General features: G+C 49.4%; 1 protein-coding gene across 1 annotated transcript in view; it reads right to left on the bottom strand.

Moving 5' to 3' along the window:
- Positions 1–727: 727 nt before the first annotated feature.
- The window catches only part of LOC136681757 (UV radiation resistance-associated gene protein-like), a 28,738-nt gene continuing 12,523 nt past the window's right edge, over positions 728–16,942 (bottom strand). Inside the window, exons 6-7 of the mRNA XM_066658736.1 lie at positions 15,583–15,748; positions 728–896 (exon numbers count right to left, since the gene is read on the bottom strand). Coding sequence (XP_066514833.1) covers positions 728–896; positions 15,583–15,748 — 335 coding nt within the window. The remainder of the gene's footprint in view (positions 897–15,582; positions 15,749–16,942) is intronic.

Genomic DNA, 16,942 nt, shown 5'->3' with positions numbered 1-16,942 from the left:
AAAGCCCCACCCCCACCACAACAAGCTACAGCTAAACGTAACCTTAGTGAACACCACCTTAACCTCTGCTTCATTCTGAGGTTTAACCAAAAAAGCCCCAAACACTGGACCTTCTCTTCATTGGGATTTTACTAAAGTAGTTTCTGGTGAAGGGAGGAAGAAGAGGGCAGACGGGTCCCCACTGCTCCACAAACACGTGTTTCTCTGTCACAGCAAACAAGTACGCACTGTCACACACACACACACACACACACACACGGCTAAAGAATGGACTGCATTAGAGAGAAAAGAAATAAAACACAAACACAGGAATGAAAGGCCGTAACAGATCAGTAAATCAGATCAGGGCCAAAACCTGAGCCTCGTTTTCTAATAAAGCAGAGGGTCAATGGAGCGGCTAGTGGAGCGCTAATGAGAAGCATGCTAACACACACACACACACACACACACACACACACACACACACACACACAGCAGAGCATTAACTTGATTTAGAAACTCTTTAAAGCTGCTATCAGTCACTCTCCTCCAGTTTGAAAACCGCATTTATACTGCCACCTAGTGGCCTGGGGGAGTCAGAGACACTAAACATGGCCGCCTTCATGTGGGCGACCCACTATATGGAGTTTAAAGAGGTTCGGTCAGAGACGACAGAGCAGTCTGACCCTTCACCTCGCGTGAGTTTTTATAGCAAACACAGAGCAGAGCCACTCTCCGGCGCCAAACCTCAGCACAGCCACCAGAGGGAGACGAGCGATGACTGAGTGATTGTGAACGGATGAACGCTGAGACGGAGGGAGGGCAGGAGCTGGTCTCGTACCTGAGCGATGTTTTTGTTGAGCAGGTAGACGCCGTACTCAAAGTGGAACCGCTCGCCTCGCGGGTACAAGGGAAACCTGGGAGAGGAGAGTAAACACACACACACACACACACACACACACACACACACACACACACACACACACAATTAAAAACATTCCTTAAACAAAAATATATAATAAAACCATCAGGTCACAACTCAGATTTAATTCTTCAGGAAATGATTCAGTTCCTCATTAGATCTCAAAAAGATTCATTCATTCGCTCATCTTCTGTAATCCTCTAATCAGGGTCACAGTCCAAATCAGTAGGAAAAAAAACAGGAGCCCAAACTGGACAGAGCACCAGTCCATCACACACTCACCCTGTCACTCTGACACTCTCACGCTCACCCTGTCACTCTCATGTCCTCACCCTGTTACTCTCACCCTGTCATTCTCACGCTCGCCATGTCACTCACACTCACCCTGTCACTCTCACGCTCTCACTCTCAAGCTCACCCTGTCACTCTCACGCTCACCCTGTCACTTTCACTCTCAAGCTCACCCTGTCACTCTCACGCTCACCCTACCACTCTCACCCTCACCCTGTTACTCTCACCCTGTCATTCTCACACTCGCCATGTCACTCACACTCACCCTGTCACTCTCACGCTCCCACGCTCACCCTGTCACTCCCACGCTCTTTTCACGCTGCAGAGACGACCAACAGTGACCAGTGACATCACACTGAATTTAACTGACACTGATAACACCCTCAGTCCCTTTCGTTCACACACACACACACACACACACACACACACACACACACACACACACACACACACACACTTCCCGTCTCCTGCTGCTCTGTACTAATATATTTTGTTTTACTGGACGTCTCCCTGAAGGAATTCCTGGCGTTCCATGAAGTGGACTGGCTCCAGAGTGAACTCACACACTCCGGACAGACCTCAGCAACCAACAACCGCTGTGTGTGTGTGTGTGTGTGTGTGTGTGATGATAGAATTAAATGAGGATAAATGAAATAATGACAAAAAAATCATCCAATAGCACACACACACAGAGAGAGAGAGAGAGAGAGAGAGAGAGAGAAAAGAAAGACAAAGAGAACATAAGCAAGAGAAAAGTGTGTGTGTGTTTCAGCTATAAAAGTCTTTATGTGACAGAATATTTACAGTGTGTGTGTGTGTGTGTGTGTGTGTGTGTGTGATTTATGACACTACAGTAAAATATGAGCCGGAGTGTGTAAATGCAAATCAATGCAGAGATTTTGCTGAACTCTGACCTGGTTCCCTCTGAGTGACCTGTTGTTTATGTTTATGTGGCTCTTGTAAAACAGCCCTGGACATATGTCTACAGTGTGTGTGTGTGTGTGTGTGTGTGTGGACACAGAGAGTGTACGGTGTGAACGTGAAGTCTTCGGCCTCCTCCACACGCAGCTGGACATTTTCTGAAGACTCGCTGTTTGAAAGTCACCTTTAAGATGGCGTCGGGCACTGCCCCGAGGTGAAGGGAACCAGGGCGAGTTTAAACCCCACGGTCCTCACAGTCCCAGCCCCGACGTGTCTCTCGTGTCGAAACAGAGACCACTGCAGCTGCCGACCAAGGTCCTCTCCTGCGTCCGAGGTGTGTAGACAGTGTCTGGCAGCGTGTAATTCACTGGTCACAGTCCGGGAGGAGCCGTGTTTACAGAGGGGTCAGGAAGGAGAACGGAGCCTGCGCGCGCGTGTGCGTGTGTGTGTGTGAGAGAGAGAGAGAGAGAGAGAGAGAGAGATCTGATCTCCTCTGGTCACTGGGGGCGATTTAGCGGAGAGTGTAAATCCGGCTAAAGTGTATCCAGATAAGATCCGGATCTGAATCACATGTGAAGACCAGGTGTGAACGCAGCGTGTGAAGATAAATCAGAGGAAGATCGTCTCGATGCCAATTTGACTCCTTTTGTGGAACAGGAAGCCCCTCTTCAGTCGCTCTGGAACCAAACTCAGACCCCCAGGATCCAGATTTATGACCATCCGCTCTCTCCCAGAAGAGTAAACAGGAAATCTACTCTCTCTCTCCCTCTCTCTCTCCCCCCCCCTCTCTCTCTCTCTCTCTCTATCTCTCTCTCTTTCTGAAGTAAGTCTGAGGTTATCTCCAAAATGAAGGCAGTTTGCAGAGCATTCGTAAAGCATTTACCTCTCTCTCTCTCTCTCTGTGTGTGCACGTGCATCTGTGTGTGTGCGTCTGTGTGTGTGTGTGTGTGTGTGCGTGTCTGTGTGTGTGTGTGCGTCTGTGTGTGTGTGTGTGTGTGTGTGCGTGCGTCTGTGTGTGTGTGCGTGCGTCTGTGTGTGTGTGCGTGCGTCTGTGTGTGTGTGCGTGCGTCTGTGTGTGTGTGAGAAAGTGTATTAACCGCTGTGTGGTTCGTCCTCTCCATGATCTCTGACCTCTGAAGAGCAGAGGAAGAGAATAAATGAGTGATTTGATTAAAGACTTTGAAAACAAGCCATTTCCTCAAGAACGAGAGAGAGAGAGAGAGAGAGAGAGAGAGAGAGAGAGAGAGCGAGTATAAGAAAGAGAGAAAAAGAAAGAGAGAGAGAGAGAAAGAGAGTGAGTGTGTGAGAGAGAGAGAGACAGACAGCGCAAGTGTAAGAAAGAGAGAAAGAGAGTGAGTGTAAGAGAGAGAGAGAAAGAGAGAGAGAGAAAGAGAGTGAGTGTGAGAGAGAGAGAGAGAGAGAGAGAGCCTGAGTGTGAGAGAGAGAGAGAGAGAGAGAGAGAGAGAGAGAGAGAGAGAGAGAGAGAGGGAGGGAGACAGAGAGAGAGAGAGAGAGAGAGAGAGAGAGAGAGAGAGAGAGAGAGCGCGCTCCGGACAGAACCCCCTATTAAACAGATTTATTATTAGGAACTGTGCTCCACGAGTTCACATCACTCGATTAGTCATGCCTGAGGAACATTCATTAAAGCGCACTGTAATAAAATTAAAGGTGCAGTCAATCATTTTCACCACCACAAGGCAGTAAACAATGTCTATGGCAGCAGCTGTTTATCATTTCTACATTATTGTTTTTAAATGAATCAAACTGCTGTTGTCTCTGAACTAGGTCCTGGTCCATAGAGCGGGTCGCCCACATGGAGGCAGCTGTGTTTAAAACAGGTTCATCCAGGCCACCAGGGGTCAGTCTCAGAACGAGGGGAAGCATCAGCCGAGGAAATGACAGCAACAGTATCCCCCTCTCCCACTCTCTCTCTCTCTCTCTCCCTCTTATACTCGCGCTCTCTATCTCTATCTCTCTCTCTCTCCCCCTTCTATCTCTCTCTCTCTCTCTCTCTCTGTTAGTAACTCTACTGTGTAGTGAAACAGAGCTGGGTTTTCTCACAGAGGGGAGAATGTAAGTGGACATGAGACACACACATCACTCGGACAGGTTTAAAGGTGAAGTGTGACGAGACACACACCTCTCTCTATGTGTGTGTGTATGTGTGTGTGTAAGAGCAGTGGCTCATAAAGCCTTGTGTGTGTGTGTGTGTGTGTGTGTGTGTATAATCGCTGTCGTGATATTGCGTGTGAGTGTAAAGTTGAGGTTGAGTATAATCACTGAAGTTATACTGTGTGTGTGTGGGAAATCAGCAGTGTGTGTGTGTGTGTGTGTGTGTGTGTGTGTTATTGAAGGTGATTTATGCTCTCAGTTCCTCTATTAGCCATTAGTTCTGACAGGAGCGAGGGGCAGGTGCTGCTTTAAAAACTGATTTATGAGCCGCAGAGACGAAGAGAACACATTAAAACACACACACCGCCGGCCTGGGGAATTTTATCCACACACACACACACACACACTCAGGACCAGAGCCAGAGCCTGAGACTGCAGGGGGAAAATAAAACCAGAACTAATTACAGACTGTCGTCCGAGAGTTAAAGAGAGTGACGGAGACGCAGAGAGACAAGACTCTGCCTTTAACTCAACACCAGAGTGTTTTTATAAAGAAACACCATCAAACACCAGGAGAAATCTAATAAACACCAACAAACACCTCTCAGCATTCACCACATCCTCAGCTCTCTGTCCAACTACACTCTCCGTATCCAGTCACCTTCAAAACCGGACCAGCCCCCGGACCAGCCACCTTCAAATCGGACTAATCAACATTCCCCAAATACCCCCAGAATACAAGTCTGTATTCAGCTACTACAGAGAGAGAGAGAGAGAGAGAGAGAGAGAGAGAATGTGTGAGCAGAAGACAGCTGGAGAGACAGACAGAAGAGTGGAGAGTAGTAGTGAAAAGGTGAGAGAATGCATGTGTACGTACACACACACACACACACACACACGTGGGAGACAAAGGTGGATAGAGTGAGAGGAGAGACTGCAGAGACATGTAGGGGGAGGAGTTAGGATGATGACATCATGTGATGTAAACAGGATTGAGCCCATGTTCATTTGGGAAGCATTCCGGAAAACTCTGGAAAACATCCTGATCACCCCCCACAGCACACCCAAACACACACACACACACACACACTGATGTCATGTGTCCACTCTGTAGTGACTGCCCATATAAGGAGTTGTGGGTGTGGCAGGGTTATAAATTACAGCTAACACTCCCCTGCACTGAAGTGTGTGTGTGTGTGTGTCTGTGTGTTCTGTAATGTGTCAGTGGACAGCTCGGAGTGTGTGTAATGTGTGTGTGTGTGTGTGTGTGTGTGTGTGTGTGTGTGTGTGTGTAGCTCTGAGACACATGCTGCAGGTTAATGTCCATAAAAACCATACAACGGTAAAAGCTCCCTCTTTCACGTCAGATCCTCTACATCCCTCCACCCCCCTCTCATCAGCTCCTCTACATCCCTCCACCCCCCTCTCATCAGCTCCTCTACATCCCTCCACCCCCTCTCATCAGCTCCTCTACATCCCTCCACCCCCCTCTCATCAGCTCCTCTACATCCATCCACCCCCCTCTCATCAGCTCCTCTACATCCCTCCACCCCCTCTCATCAGCTCCTCTACATCCCTCCACCCCCCTCTCATCAGCTCCTCTACATCCCTCCACCCCCTCTCATCAGCTCCTCTACATCCCTCCACCCCCTCTCATCAGCTCCTCTACATCCCTCCACCCCCCTCTCATCAGCTCCTCTACATCCATCCACCCCCTCCCCCTCTCATCAGCTCCTCTACATCCATCCACCCCCTCTCATCAGCTCCTCTACATCCCTCCACCCCCCTCTCATCAGCTCCTCTACATCCCTCCACCCCCTCTCATCAGCTCCTCTACATCCCTCCACCCCCCTCTCATCAGCTCCTCTACATCCATCCACCCCCCTCTCATCAGCTCCTCTACATCCCTCCACCCCCTCTCATCAGCTCCTCTACATCCCTCCACCCCCTCCCCCTCTCATCAACTCCTCTACATCCCTCCACCCCCCTCTCATCAGCTCCTCTACATCCCTCCACCCCCCTCTCATCAGCTCCTCTACATCCCTCCACCCCCTCCCCCTCTCATCAACTCCTCTACATCCCTCCACCCCCTCCCCCTCTCATCAACTCCTCTACATCCATCCACCCCCCTCTCATCAGCTCCTCTACATCCCTCCACCCCCTCTCATCAGCTCCTCTACATCCCTCCACCCCCTCCCCCTCTCATCAACTCCTCTACATCCCTCCACCCCCTCCCCCTCTCATCAACTCCTCTACATCCATCCACCCCCCTCTCATCAGCTCCTCTACATCCCTCCACCCCCTCTCATCAGCTCCTCTACATCCCTCCACCCCCTCCCCCTCTCATCAACTCCTCTACATCCCTCCACCTCCCTCTCATCAGCTCCTCTACATCCCTCCACCCCCCTCTCATCAGCTCCTCTACATCCCTCCACCCCCCTCTCATCAGCTCCTCTCCACCCCTCCTCCCCCTCTCCCTCTCATCAGCTCCTCTACATCCCTCCATCCTCCTCTCATCAGCTCCTCTCCATCACTCCATCCCCCTCCCCCTCTCATCAGCTCCTCTACATCCCTCCATCCCCCTCCCCACCTCATCAGCTCCTCTACATCTCTCCACCCCCTCTCATCAGCTCATCTACATCCCTCCACCCCCCTCTCATCAGCTCCTCTACATCCCTCCATCCCTCTCCCCCCCTCATCAGCTCCTCTACATCCCTCCATCCCTCTCATCAGCTCCTCTACATCCCTCCATCCCCTCTCATCAGCTCCTCTACATCCCTCCATCCCCCTCTCATCAGCTCCTCTACATCCCTCCATCCCCCTCTCATCAGCTCCTCTACATCCCTCCATCCCCCTCTCATCAGCTCTTCTACATCCCTCCATCCCCCTCTCATCAGCTCCTCTACATCCCTCCACCCCCCTCTCATCAGCTCCTCTACATCCCTCCATCCCCCTCTCATCAGCTCCTCTACATCCCTCCATCCCCCTCTCATCAGCTCCTCTACATCCCTCCATCTCCCTCATCAGCTCCTCTCCATCCCTCCATCCCCCTCATCAGCTCCTCTACATCCCTCCACCCCCTCTCATCAGCTCCTCTCCATCCCTCCATCCCCCTCTCATCAGCTCCTCTACATCCCTCCACCCCCCTCTCATCAGCTCCTCTACATCCCTCCATCCCCCTCTCCTTCTACATCCCTCTCTCCCTCTCATCAGCTCCTCTACATCCCTCCATCCCCCTCATCAGCTCCTCTACATCCCTCCACCCCCCTCTCATCAGCTCCTCTCCATCCCTCTCTCGCTCAACATTCCTCTCCCTCTCATCAGCTCCTCTACATCTCTCCATCCCCCTCTCCCTCTCATCAGCTCCTCTACATCCCTCCATCCCCCTCTCATCAGCTCCTCTACATCCCTCCACCCCCTCTCATCAGCTCCTCTACATCCCTCCATCTCCCTCATCAGCTCCTCTACATCCCTCCACCCCCTCTCATCAGCTCCTCTACATCCCTCCATCCCCCTCTCATCAGCTCCTCTACATCCATCCACCCCCTCTCATCAGCTCCTCTACATCCCTCCATCCCTCTCCTTCTACATCCCTCTCTCCCTCTCATCAGCTCCTCTACATCCTCCATCCCCCTCTCATCAGCTCCTCTACATCCCTCCACCCCCTCTCATCAGCTCCTCTACATCCCTCCATCTCCCTCATCAGCTCCTCTACATCCCTCCACCCCCTCTCATCAGCTCCTCTACATCCCTCCATCCCTCTCCTTCTACATCCCTCTCTCCCTCTCATCAGCTCCTCTACATCCCTCCTTTCTTCTGTAGCATCCCATTCTCATTCCCTATTTCTCGTGCTGCTCAGTAATTTTCTCTATTCATCTTTCCTTCTCTCTCTCTGTTTCCTCTTCTCACCCAAATATTTCTCACTTTTTTCCTTCCATTCTGTCTCTTTATCTTCCTCCTTCTCTTTATCTTTTTCCTTCTGTGTTCTCTCTCTTTATTTCTGTCCCTTTCCCTCTTCTTTATTCAACATCCCCCTCATTCTTTCTTCTGTCATTCCTCTTATATTCTTTATCTCTCCATTTTTAACATCCCCCCACCTCTCTCTCGCTCTCTCTCTCTCTCTCTCGACGTGTCGATCGCCCTGTAATCTTTTTCCTTCTCCCTCTCTGCGTCGTTAAGCATTTGTGTTAAAGCGGAGCTGCCAGTGAAGTCTGAGCGGGCGAGCGAGGTTCGCTGAGAGCTGTCTCTGGACTCTCTCACCCTGAGGACATCTGGATCACATCTCCGTGGCCGTGGAGAAAAGTGGAGAAATGTGGAGCGATGCGGGTGAAACGTGTGGTTAGAGCTCATTGCATCTCGAGAATGTTCTGAAGGCGGCGTTCCCAGAGTCCGAGTTTTTACTCCAAAGACTTTTAAAAAACACTGTTTCGTTAAACACCGGACACACACTTCCTTCATTAAAGGTGCCATCAATCTTTTTACCACAAAAAATAAACAAAACCTTATTTATGAATGTGATTCACTTTATAAACCCCACAGCTCAGGGTAAAGACTCTGCTCCGTCGTCTCTGAATGAACCTGTTTACGCTCCACACAGCGGGTCCCTCACACGGGGACGGCCATCTTTACAGTAGCGTTTAGTGCCGAAACCAAGAAAGTGCAAAGTGAGAGAGAGAGAGATAGAAATCAGAGAGACAAAAGAGAAATGAGAATTTCCACTTCTCTGTTTCTCCACCCTCCACTCCTTCAATCTGCCACCACTTCACTGCTTCACTCCTTCACCCCTCTGCTCTTTCACACCTCCATCCCTTTATCCTTCCCTCTTCCACTTCCCCAACATTTCACTCCTCCACTCCTCCACCACTTCACCCCTTTATCCTTCTCCATCCCTTCACTCCTCCACTCCTCTTTTCCTTCACTCCTCCACTCCTCTTTTCCTTCACTCCTCCATCTCTTCAGTCCTCTGCTCTTTCAATCCCTCCATCCCTTCCCTCCTCCACTTCTCCATCCCTTCACTCCTCCACTCTTTCACCCCTCCATCCCTCCATCCCCCACTCCACTGCCCCTCCCCTGTTTTGTTTGTTTGTCTGTATTCGTTCTCCAACTGGATTCATTCCTGACAGAGAAGATCCGCTGAACTCCAGCTTTAGTAACAGATGGAGGGATGGATGGAGGGAGGGAAGGAGGGAGGGATGGAGGGATGCACTGGGCTGAAGCGGTGAGTTCAGTGCAGCTCAGGGACGTATCGTCTGCTTTACGACTCTCTGCGGCCTGCGCTCCGGAGTTTAATGGAAAAGTTCTGCGGAGAGAGGAGTGAGAACTCGGAAATGACACACTTCCCTCACAGTGTCCAGATCTGTCCGGATCATGCCGACAGAGGAAAACACTGGCAGTGAACCAGGAGCGCCGGGAGCAGCTACAGTCAGCGCGGTCACTGCCGAGCCTGGGCCGGAGCGGCATACAGAGCGGTCCCATAAAGATGGACATGGAACAGTGGAACGGTGTTCTCTGAGACAAACTGGAGCCATGTTTATGATCCGAAACTTATCACAAGTATCAGCACATGACTCATATTTTGAGTCTGAACGCCATAAAATCCTCACAGCAATGTTACAACAGAGGAGCAGATGTTCATTTATTTCTTTTCTAACCGAGTGATTCACTCGTTCTCTCAGTATAATCAGTCAACTCACCAATTCATCAGGGGAATCAATTAATTAGTGATTCACTGACTCAATAATTCACCAGTGATTCATCAGGAGACGCACCGATTTACCATCTCAAAAGGGGACCCAATGATCCACTGACTCACTGACTCAATGGGAGGCTCACTGATTCACTGTACCAACAGGGTACTCAATGATTCATCAGGACACGCACTGATTTACCGTCTCACCAGGGGACTCGATGATTAATTGACTCTTTCACTGATTCAGAGGACACTCAGTAGTACATCATCATTGATGTTATGGTTTAGAATCTTAGTTTGTGTGTGTGTGTGTGTACGTGTGTGTGTGTGTGTGTGTGTGTGTGTGTGTATGGGTGTGTGTGTGTGTATGGGTGTGTGTGTGGGTGTGGGTGTGTATGGGTGTGTGTGTGTGTGGGTGTGTGTGTGTGTATGGGTGTGTGTGTGTGTATGGGTGTGTACGGTGTATGTGTGTGTGTGTGTGTGTACGGGTGTGTGTGTGTGTGTGTGTGTGTGTGGGTACGGGTGTGTGTGTGTGTGTGTGTGTGTGCGTGTGTGTTTGTGTGTGTGTGTGTACGTGTGTGTGTGTGTACGTGTGTGTGTGTGTGTGTGTGTGGGTACGGGTGTGTGTGTGTGTGTGTGTGTGCGTGTGTGTTTGTGTGTGTGTGTGTACGTGTGTGTGTGTGTACGTGTGTGTGTGTGTGTGTGTGTGTGGGTACGGGTGTGTGTGTGTGTGTGTGTGTGTGCGTGTGTGTTTGTGTGTGTGTGTGTACGTGTGTGTGTGTGTACGTGTGTGTGTGTGTGTGTGTGTGGGTACGGGTGTGTGTGTGTGTGTGTGTGTGTGCGTGTGTGTTTGTGTGTGTGTGTGTACGTGTGTGTGTGTGTACGTGTGTGTGTGTGTGTGTGTGTGGGTACGGGTGTGTGTGTGTGTGTGTGTGTGCGTGTGTATGGGTGTGTGTGTGTACGGGGGTGTGTGTTTGTGTGTATGTATGTATGTGTGTGTGTGTGTGTGTGTGTGTGTGTAGATTGATCAGGTGGTCGGTGAAGCCTGATCTTTCTGAAGTGAAGCCTCATTACTCCGAGTGGAGGTTTGGACCCTTTAACAAGCTCAGAGAGTGTGAGAGCAGTAAAGAGTCTGACCTCTGACCCCGTTACTCCACAGACCCTACGCTGAGGAACGTGCTGATCCTGGAGGTGTTCATCGGAACCTTCCAGAACCTGCAGCAACAGAAAGAACTGGTGTGAGTGATGAAGAACACTCTCCCAGAACCTGCTCATAATCACACACAGCTCCAACACACTGACAATCACCATCTCACTCCTACACCAGCGAGAAGAGACCCCTGGTCCTCCCCCTCCAACGTCCTCCACAATCAAACAACAAAGACGTAAACGCATTTCATTCAAGAGTCAGGACAGCTGGCAGTGTTTGTGAAAGGAACCAGACGTCCAACACGCACTGCACTGGGGCGAGTGGATCAGACACAGCAGTGCTGCTGGAGTTTTTAAACCCTGTGTCCACTCTCTGTCCACTCTGTGAGACACTCCTCCCTCGTTGGTCCACCTTGTAGATGTAGAGTCAGAGACAGTAGCTCATCTGTCGCTGCACAGTGTGTGTCGCTCGTCCTCTAGTCCTTCATCAGTGACACAGGACGCTGTCGGCTGGATGTTTTTGGTCGGTGGACTGTTCTCGGTCCAGACACTGAGGGGTTTAAAAACTCCAGCAGCACTGCTGTGTCTGATCCACTCTACACCAGCACAACACACACTAACACACCACCACCACGTCAGTGTCACTGCAGCGCTGAGAATGATCCACCACCACATCACACCTGCTCTGTGGGGGTCCTGAGCGCTGAGGAACAGGGGGGGAGGGGGGTGATGAAGTATGCAGAGCCACAGCTGGACTACAGTGTGTAAGTGTAGATCTACAGAGAGACCGGAGTGGAGGAGAGCTGCAGAAACACGGTCACTGTGATGTGACACTTTCAGAGCCTTGTCCACTGCGAATAAAAGAGGCCGGTTACTCACTCCACTGAAGAAACAGAAATATTTATTCTTCATTTCTACATTCTCCAGATTCCTGGCGAGGCTTGAGCTGAGGGTGTGTGTGTGTATGTTGTCTGTGTGTGTGTGTGTGTGTGTTTGTTTTCATTCGTTTATGAAGCACTGTGGCCTCTTAGGACTGAGGTCGTTTGCCATCAAACAGATCCTGATTTTAGACGACATTCCTGTTATTACAGTGTTTTTTTGTTATTATCCTGTTATTCCGTGATGTTACACTCTCCACTGAAGCTCCAGGGACCCCCGCGATGACAGAGATGATGTGAATCTGGTGTTTAACGGCTTTAATTTATATCTTTATTGGGAAATTGCTCCGAGAAGTCGGCTTGAGAAGAGATTTAATTCCTTTGATGCAGCTCTTCATCGCATGCTGCACTCAGACGAAACAAGGACGGCGATAAATAACGTCCCTGAGAACGTTTCCAAGAGCGCTTTCCTTATTTATTTTCATTTTTATGAGCTGAAGCAAAAGGAATAAACACAGTCGTTCATTTTAGTGAGCGTTATACGATCTGAACGGGCTCCATCCGTCAGAGGACACAGCTCTGTTTACACCACGGTCCACAGGGGTTTATACTCTTCTGGGGGACTATTGGTGATCTATAGAGTGAGCTCAGGCTCATGTGCAGCTGCTCCAGAGCGTCCCACCTCACAGGCTTCTCTTTATAGAATATAGACACCAAACTTTTAAACACAGACCATAAACCACACTCTTTATAAAGAACATCATTCTATCTTCACCTGGAGGAAACCCACACAGACACAGAGAGAACACACCACACTCCTCACAGACAGTCACCCGGAGGAAACCCACACAGACACAGAAAGAACACACCACACTCCTCACAGACAGTCACCTGGAGGAAACCCACGCAGACACAGGGAGAACACACCACACTCCTCACAGACAGTCACCTGGAGGAAACCCACGCAGACACAGGGAGAACACACCACACTCCTCACAGACAGTCACCCGGAGGAAACCCACACAGACACAGAGAGAACACACCACACTCCTCACAGATAGTCACCTGGAGGAAACCCACGCAGACACAGAAAGAACACACCACACTCCTCACAGACAGTCACCCGGAGCGGGACTCGAACAGCCTCCAGGAAGCTTAGAGGTGCTCTTCATCACGCAAAAGCGTTTTTATAAAATCATTTTTATTCTTATTCCGTCGGCGCTTGTGTTACATTTCTGTAAAGCATTCTGAGCTGCATTTATGTGTGTGTGTGTGTGTGTGTGTGTGTGAGATGTGGTCCAGAGTTGCCACACACAGCTGAGACACACACCTCTCCTCCTCCTCCTCCTCCACTCCATCCCTCTATCACTTCTCTCCAGGTGAAATTACAGCTATTAATCCTCCATCAAAGACATCCCCTGATTACAGCGTCAGCTTTTCTTTTACTGCCATTTTCTCTTTCTTTTTTTTACTGTTGTCTTTATCTTTCTCTCGTATTCATTAAGCGTCTCCATCGGACGCAGGAATGTGAGGCATCTGCTGCCCGAGAAAAAACCCCAACGTGTAATCACCGCTTAGTTACGGCATCACATCACCCCAAACACAGCAAAACACTGCTCTGGACGCTGTCGCTGTAATCGTGTTGGCATTCGCTGAGAAAAATCCCACAACGCCAACCTCCGGAGCCCGAGGGCCAGGCCCCGGGAGTGTGTATCCGTCTCTACGGCGACCGCAGCAGCACATCCGCACGCACACGTGAGCAAACACACCCACACGCACTCGCACTCTCTCACGTGGTCCTGAAACTGAGCGTGCAGCAACACGGTCATTACAACATCGCTAGACGTTCTAATGCTGGGTTTGATTTACTGCTCCATCACAGCAAAGCGCTCTCTGTGAAACCAGATAATGGTTAAAGAATCCTGGGCTATGATTAAGACTCCATTAAAGATGACATAGTCGACTTCTCCTCCACAGTGTTACACACAGTTCTGTGACCCGCTTAGGTCCGAACCCCACGAGCCCCACAGCAGTGTTCTCCCCCTGTGTAAACAGCCCCTGTTCAGAACGCCCGCTTTCAGCACCTGTTCCTTTAAATGATAATGAGCCGCTCTCTGTTCACCCCGACCCCGAGCGCACAGCAGTGAGGAGCGAGGAGCAGAAGCTCTGGGAGTTAACTTCGCAAAAACAATGCATGGAATTCTTATAAAAATCTGCAGCCAGTTTTCCCTGTTTTTCCCTGTTTTTCTCATCGTTCTCGTGGAGCGCCGTTTGATGGTGTTATTTATCTCCCTCGCTCTTTAAGTGGACAGTAAATCAGCGCACACACAGACACAAGATGGACAGATGAAAGAAGAGAGAGAGAGAGCGGAGGAGGATAAAAGCCGGACCCCTGTGGTGTGTGTGAGCTGAGTTTAATTCCAGCAGAGCACACAGTGAACTCCCACCCAGAACAACAGGTGGATGTCACACACACACACACACACACACACACACACACACACACACACACACACACACACACATTAAAAAACCACATGCACAGCCACACACAGACAGCCAGTGCAAATCCATACACACATTCAACAGTGCAATAAGCGAGAGCAGGAGATCAGAGCTCAGCCGGACCCCCATCAGCTGCAGACACGAAATATTTCAGTGGGGGGGTGGGGGTGGGGGTGATAGTGTTTGAGCACGAAGGGGGGGGGGGTGGTTTAGGATCTACATCCTTATCATTAGAAGAAGACTTTTACAGTGATGGCAGTGACTGACGCCTGTGGGGAACGTTCTGTGTTTTAAACAGTGCTACAGAATGCAACATTTAATGTGCCCTGCCTCATAAAGGACATGAATTTGAGTGCATTATTTTTGTATTTTGCACACGGTTTTACACAGGTCTCTGCACGTTTTGCACATTGTAAAGTACTCAGCACTGAATATAAATAAAGATCTATAAAGATACATTCAGATTTAAAGTTCTTTACACCTTCTCTGCAGTAAAACTACATCATCGTAACTGTATCTCCGCGTTTGTGGACGTGTAGTTTACTGCATCATCATCAACACCGCCGCTGTCCCTCACACTGTGTGTAAATCTCGACCAATAGAAACGCTCCAAAATGACTCTCAATAACATCTTTATACTTTGACTTCCATTGACTTCTTTGTAAAGTCTATTGTACCTTTTTTAATTACGTCTCTATTTTTTCAACATTGTGAACGTTTTTATTCACGTTATCGTCCCCGTATGCGTTTATTTTTATTTCTTTATGGTATTTTTATGATTACAGTGAATCTCTCTGCTGCTTTGTATTCATCGCTCAGATCTTATTTTGTGCTGATTTCTTTTTCATGAAAGGAATCGTCATCAAAGCCCTGCACTGCTAGCTGTAACCTGTAGGACTTTAATGAGACAAGTAAAAGGAGGTGATTTGATTTGAAGGCTTTATGAAGGGAACATAATCAATAGAGAGTGATATAATCCTGTAAAATAAGAGCGGCGTTCGCTGGCTGTTATTAAATACCTGAATCAAATAATTAGGTTTATGACTCACTGAATCACTTCCTGAAGACTCTGAATCAAACTGAATCCCTGCGTTTGCTGCTGGGAATGGGATTAAATCAAAAAGGTGAGCTCTTACTCTCGCTCTTTCTCGCTCAGCTTGTCGGTGATGGTGTCCCTGACGACTGAGCGCGAGCCCCGGTGGATGATGGGATACCTGAGCGGGATCTGGAGGAAGCAGGATATCATCAGCACCAGGTGAGCCGTGTAACCAAGGGCAACCGCCACGCTACCATCATCCTTAGCTGTGGAGGGAGACCAGGGGACGACAGGGGAGAAAGGGTTAATAAGGAGACAGATATTTGGAGAATAAAAGATTCTGATTATGAGACACTCTGGAGCAGCTGCACATGAGCCTGAAGTAACCATGCCCAATGCCAAGAGTTGGCCAGAGGGGTCTAAACCCCTGGTGTGTGGAGCAGTGTCAGAACACCACAGCCCTGCTTCACTGATGTTTACGGGGCTGAATGCCATCAAATCCTCACAGAAATGTTTACACAGCGACTCCACAGCCCTCCCAGGAGAGTAGAGACTGTTCTTAGTTTATTAATGGTTATTAATTCCTATATAAATCTTCTCCCTCGCTCCGGTGGACGGTTCTGGACCTGGTGGAAAAACCCGAGCTTAAACCCGAGGTTTAACTTATTTCAACACGTACAGCTTCAGAGCCCGAGGCTGGAGTCTGGCCCGAGTCTCAGCTCGGCTTAATGTCAGTGTTTAACATGCTGTAATCACACGCTTAAACACACACTTCTCCGGTAATCACACACAACCCCAGCCCAGTCGATGGTGGACGGCTGACGTTAGCGTGAAAGCGCGGGTCGTGAAATATTTGGTCGCTAAGAAACAGGAGACAACGCTGCTCCTGGAAGCTGCATTAAACTCGTACCCAAAGCCACTCAGAGTCAAATCCACGTGATTCCTTATGATTCACTGAATCAGATTCACACTGAATCGTAAGGTTTTGATTCGTTTACGTGTGAAACAGGAAGGGCCACCACTCGTTTACTTTCTGAGAACTCAGTCCAGGTCCGGATTAATTACAAACAGCTGTGTGTTTTTTTTAAGTCATTTTTTGTATCAAACAATATTTATCAAAGTCATTATCATTTTAACATTTTGTTTTCCATGAAAGTGCATCTCACATGAGACGACTAAACTGAGTCCGTTTATGCTCCACACAGCGGGTCTCCCATACGGGGCTGCCACCTCTGACGCATCCAGGCCACTAGGTGTCAGTGTACTGTCTGTTTCATGTCCCGAAGAGGACTCTGTGAAAGACTGAGGTCGGGAAAGTCCGCACACACAGTAAAGGTCCAGGTTTAACTTCTAAAGCAGGTCTCAAATCCTCCACAGACACTTAAGGCTCTTAAGGTGGACTTGTTGAATTCCACGTTTCTGGTTAAAGAAAAGCTCCTTTCATGAAGTTAATGCCTCAC

The sequence above is a fragment of the Hoplias malabaricus genome, unplaced genomic scaffold (genome assembly GCF_029633855.1).
Source record: "Hoplias malabaricus isolate fHopMal1 unplaced genomic scaffold, fHopMal1.hap1 scaffold_85, whole genome shotgun sequence".
In the NCBI taxonomy this organism is placed as follows: Eukaryota; Metazoa; Chordata; class Actinopteri; order Characiformes; family Erythrinidae; genus Hoplias; species Hoplias malabaricus.
Note: the sequence above shows the minus strand (reverse complement) of the source record. Positions and strands in the feature narration are given on the sequence as shown.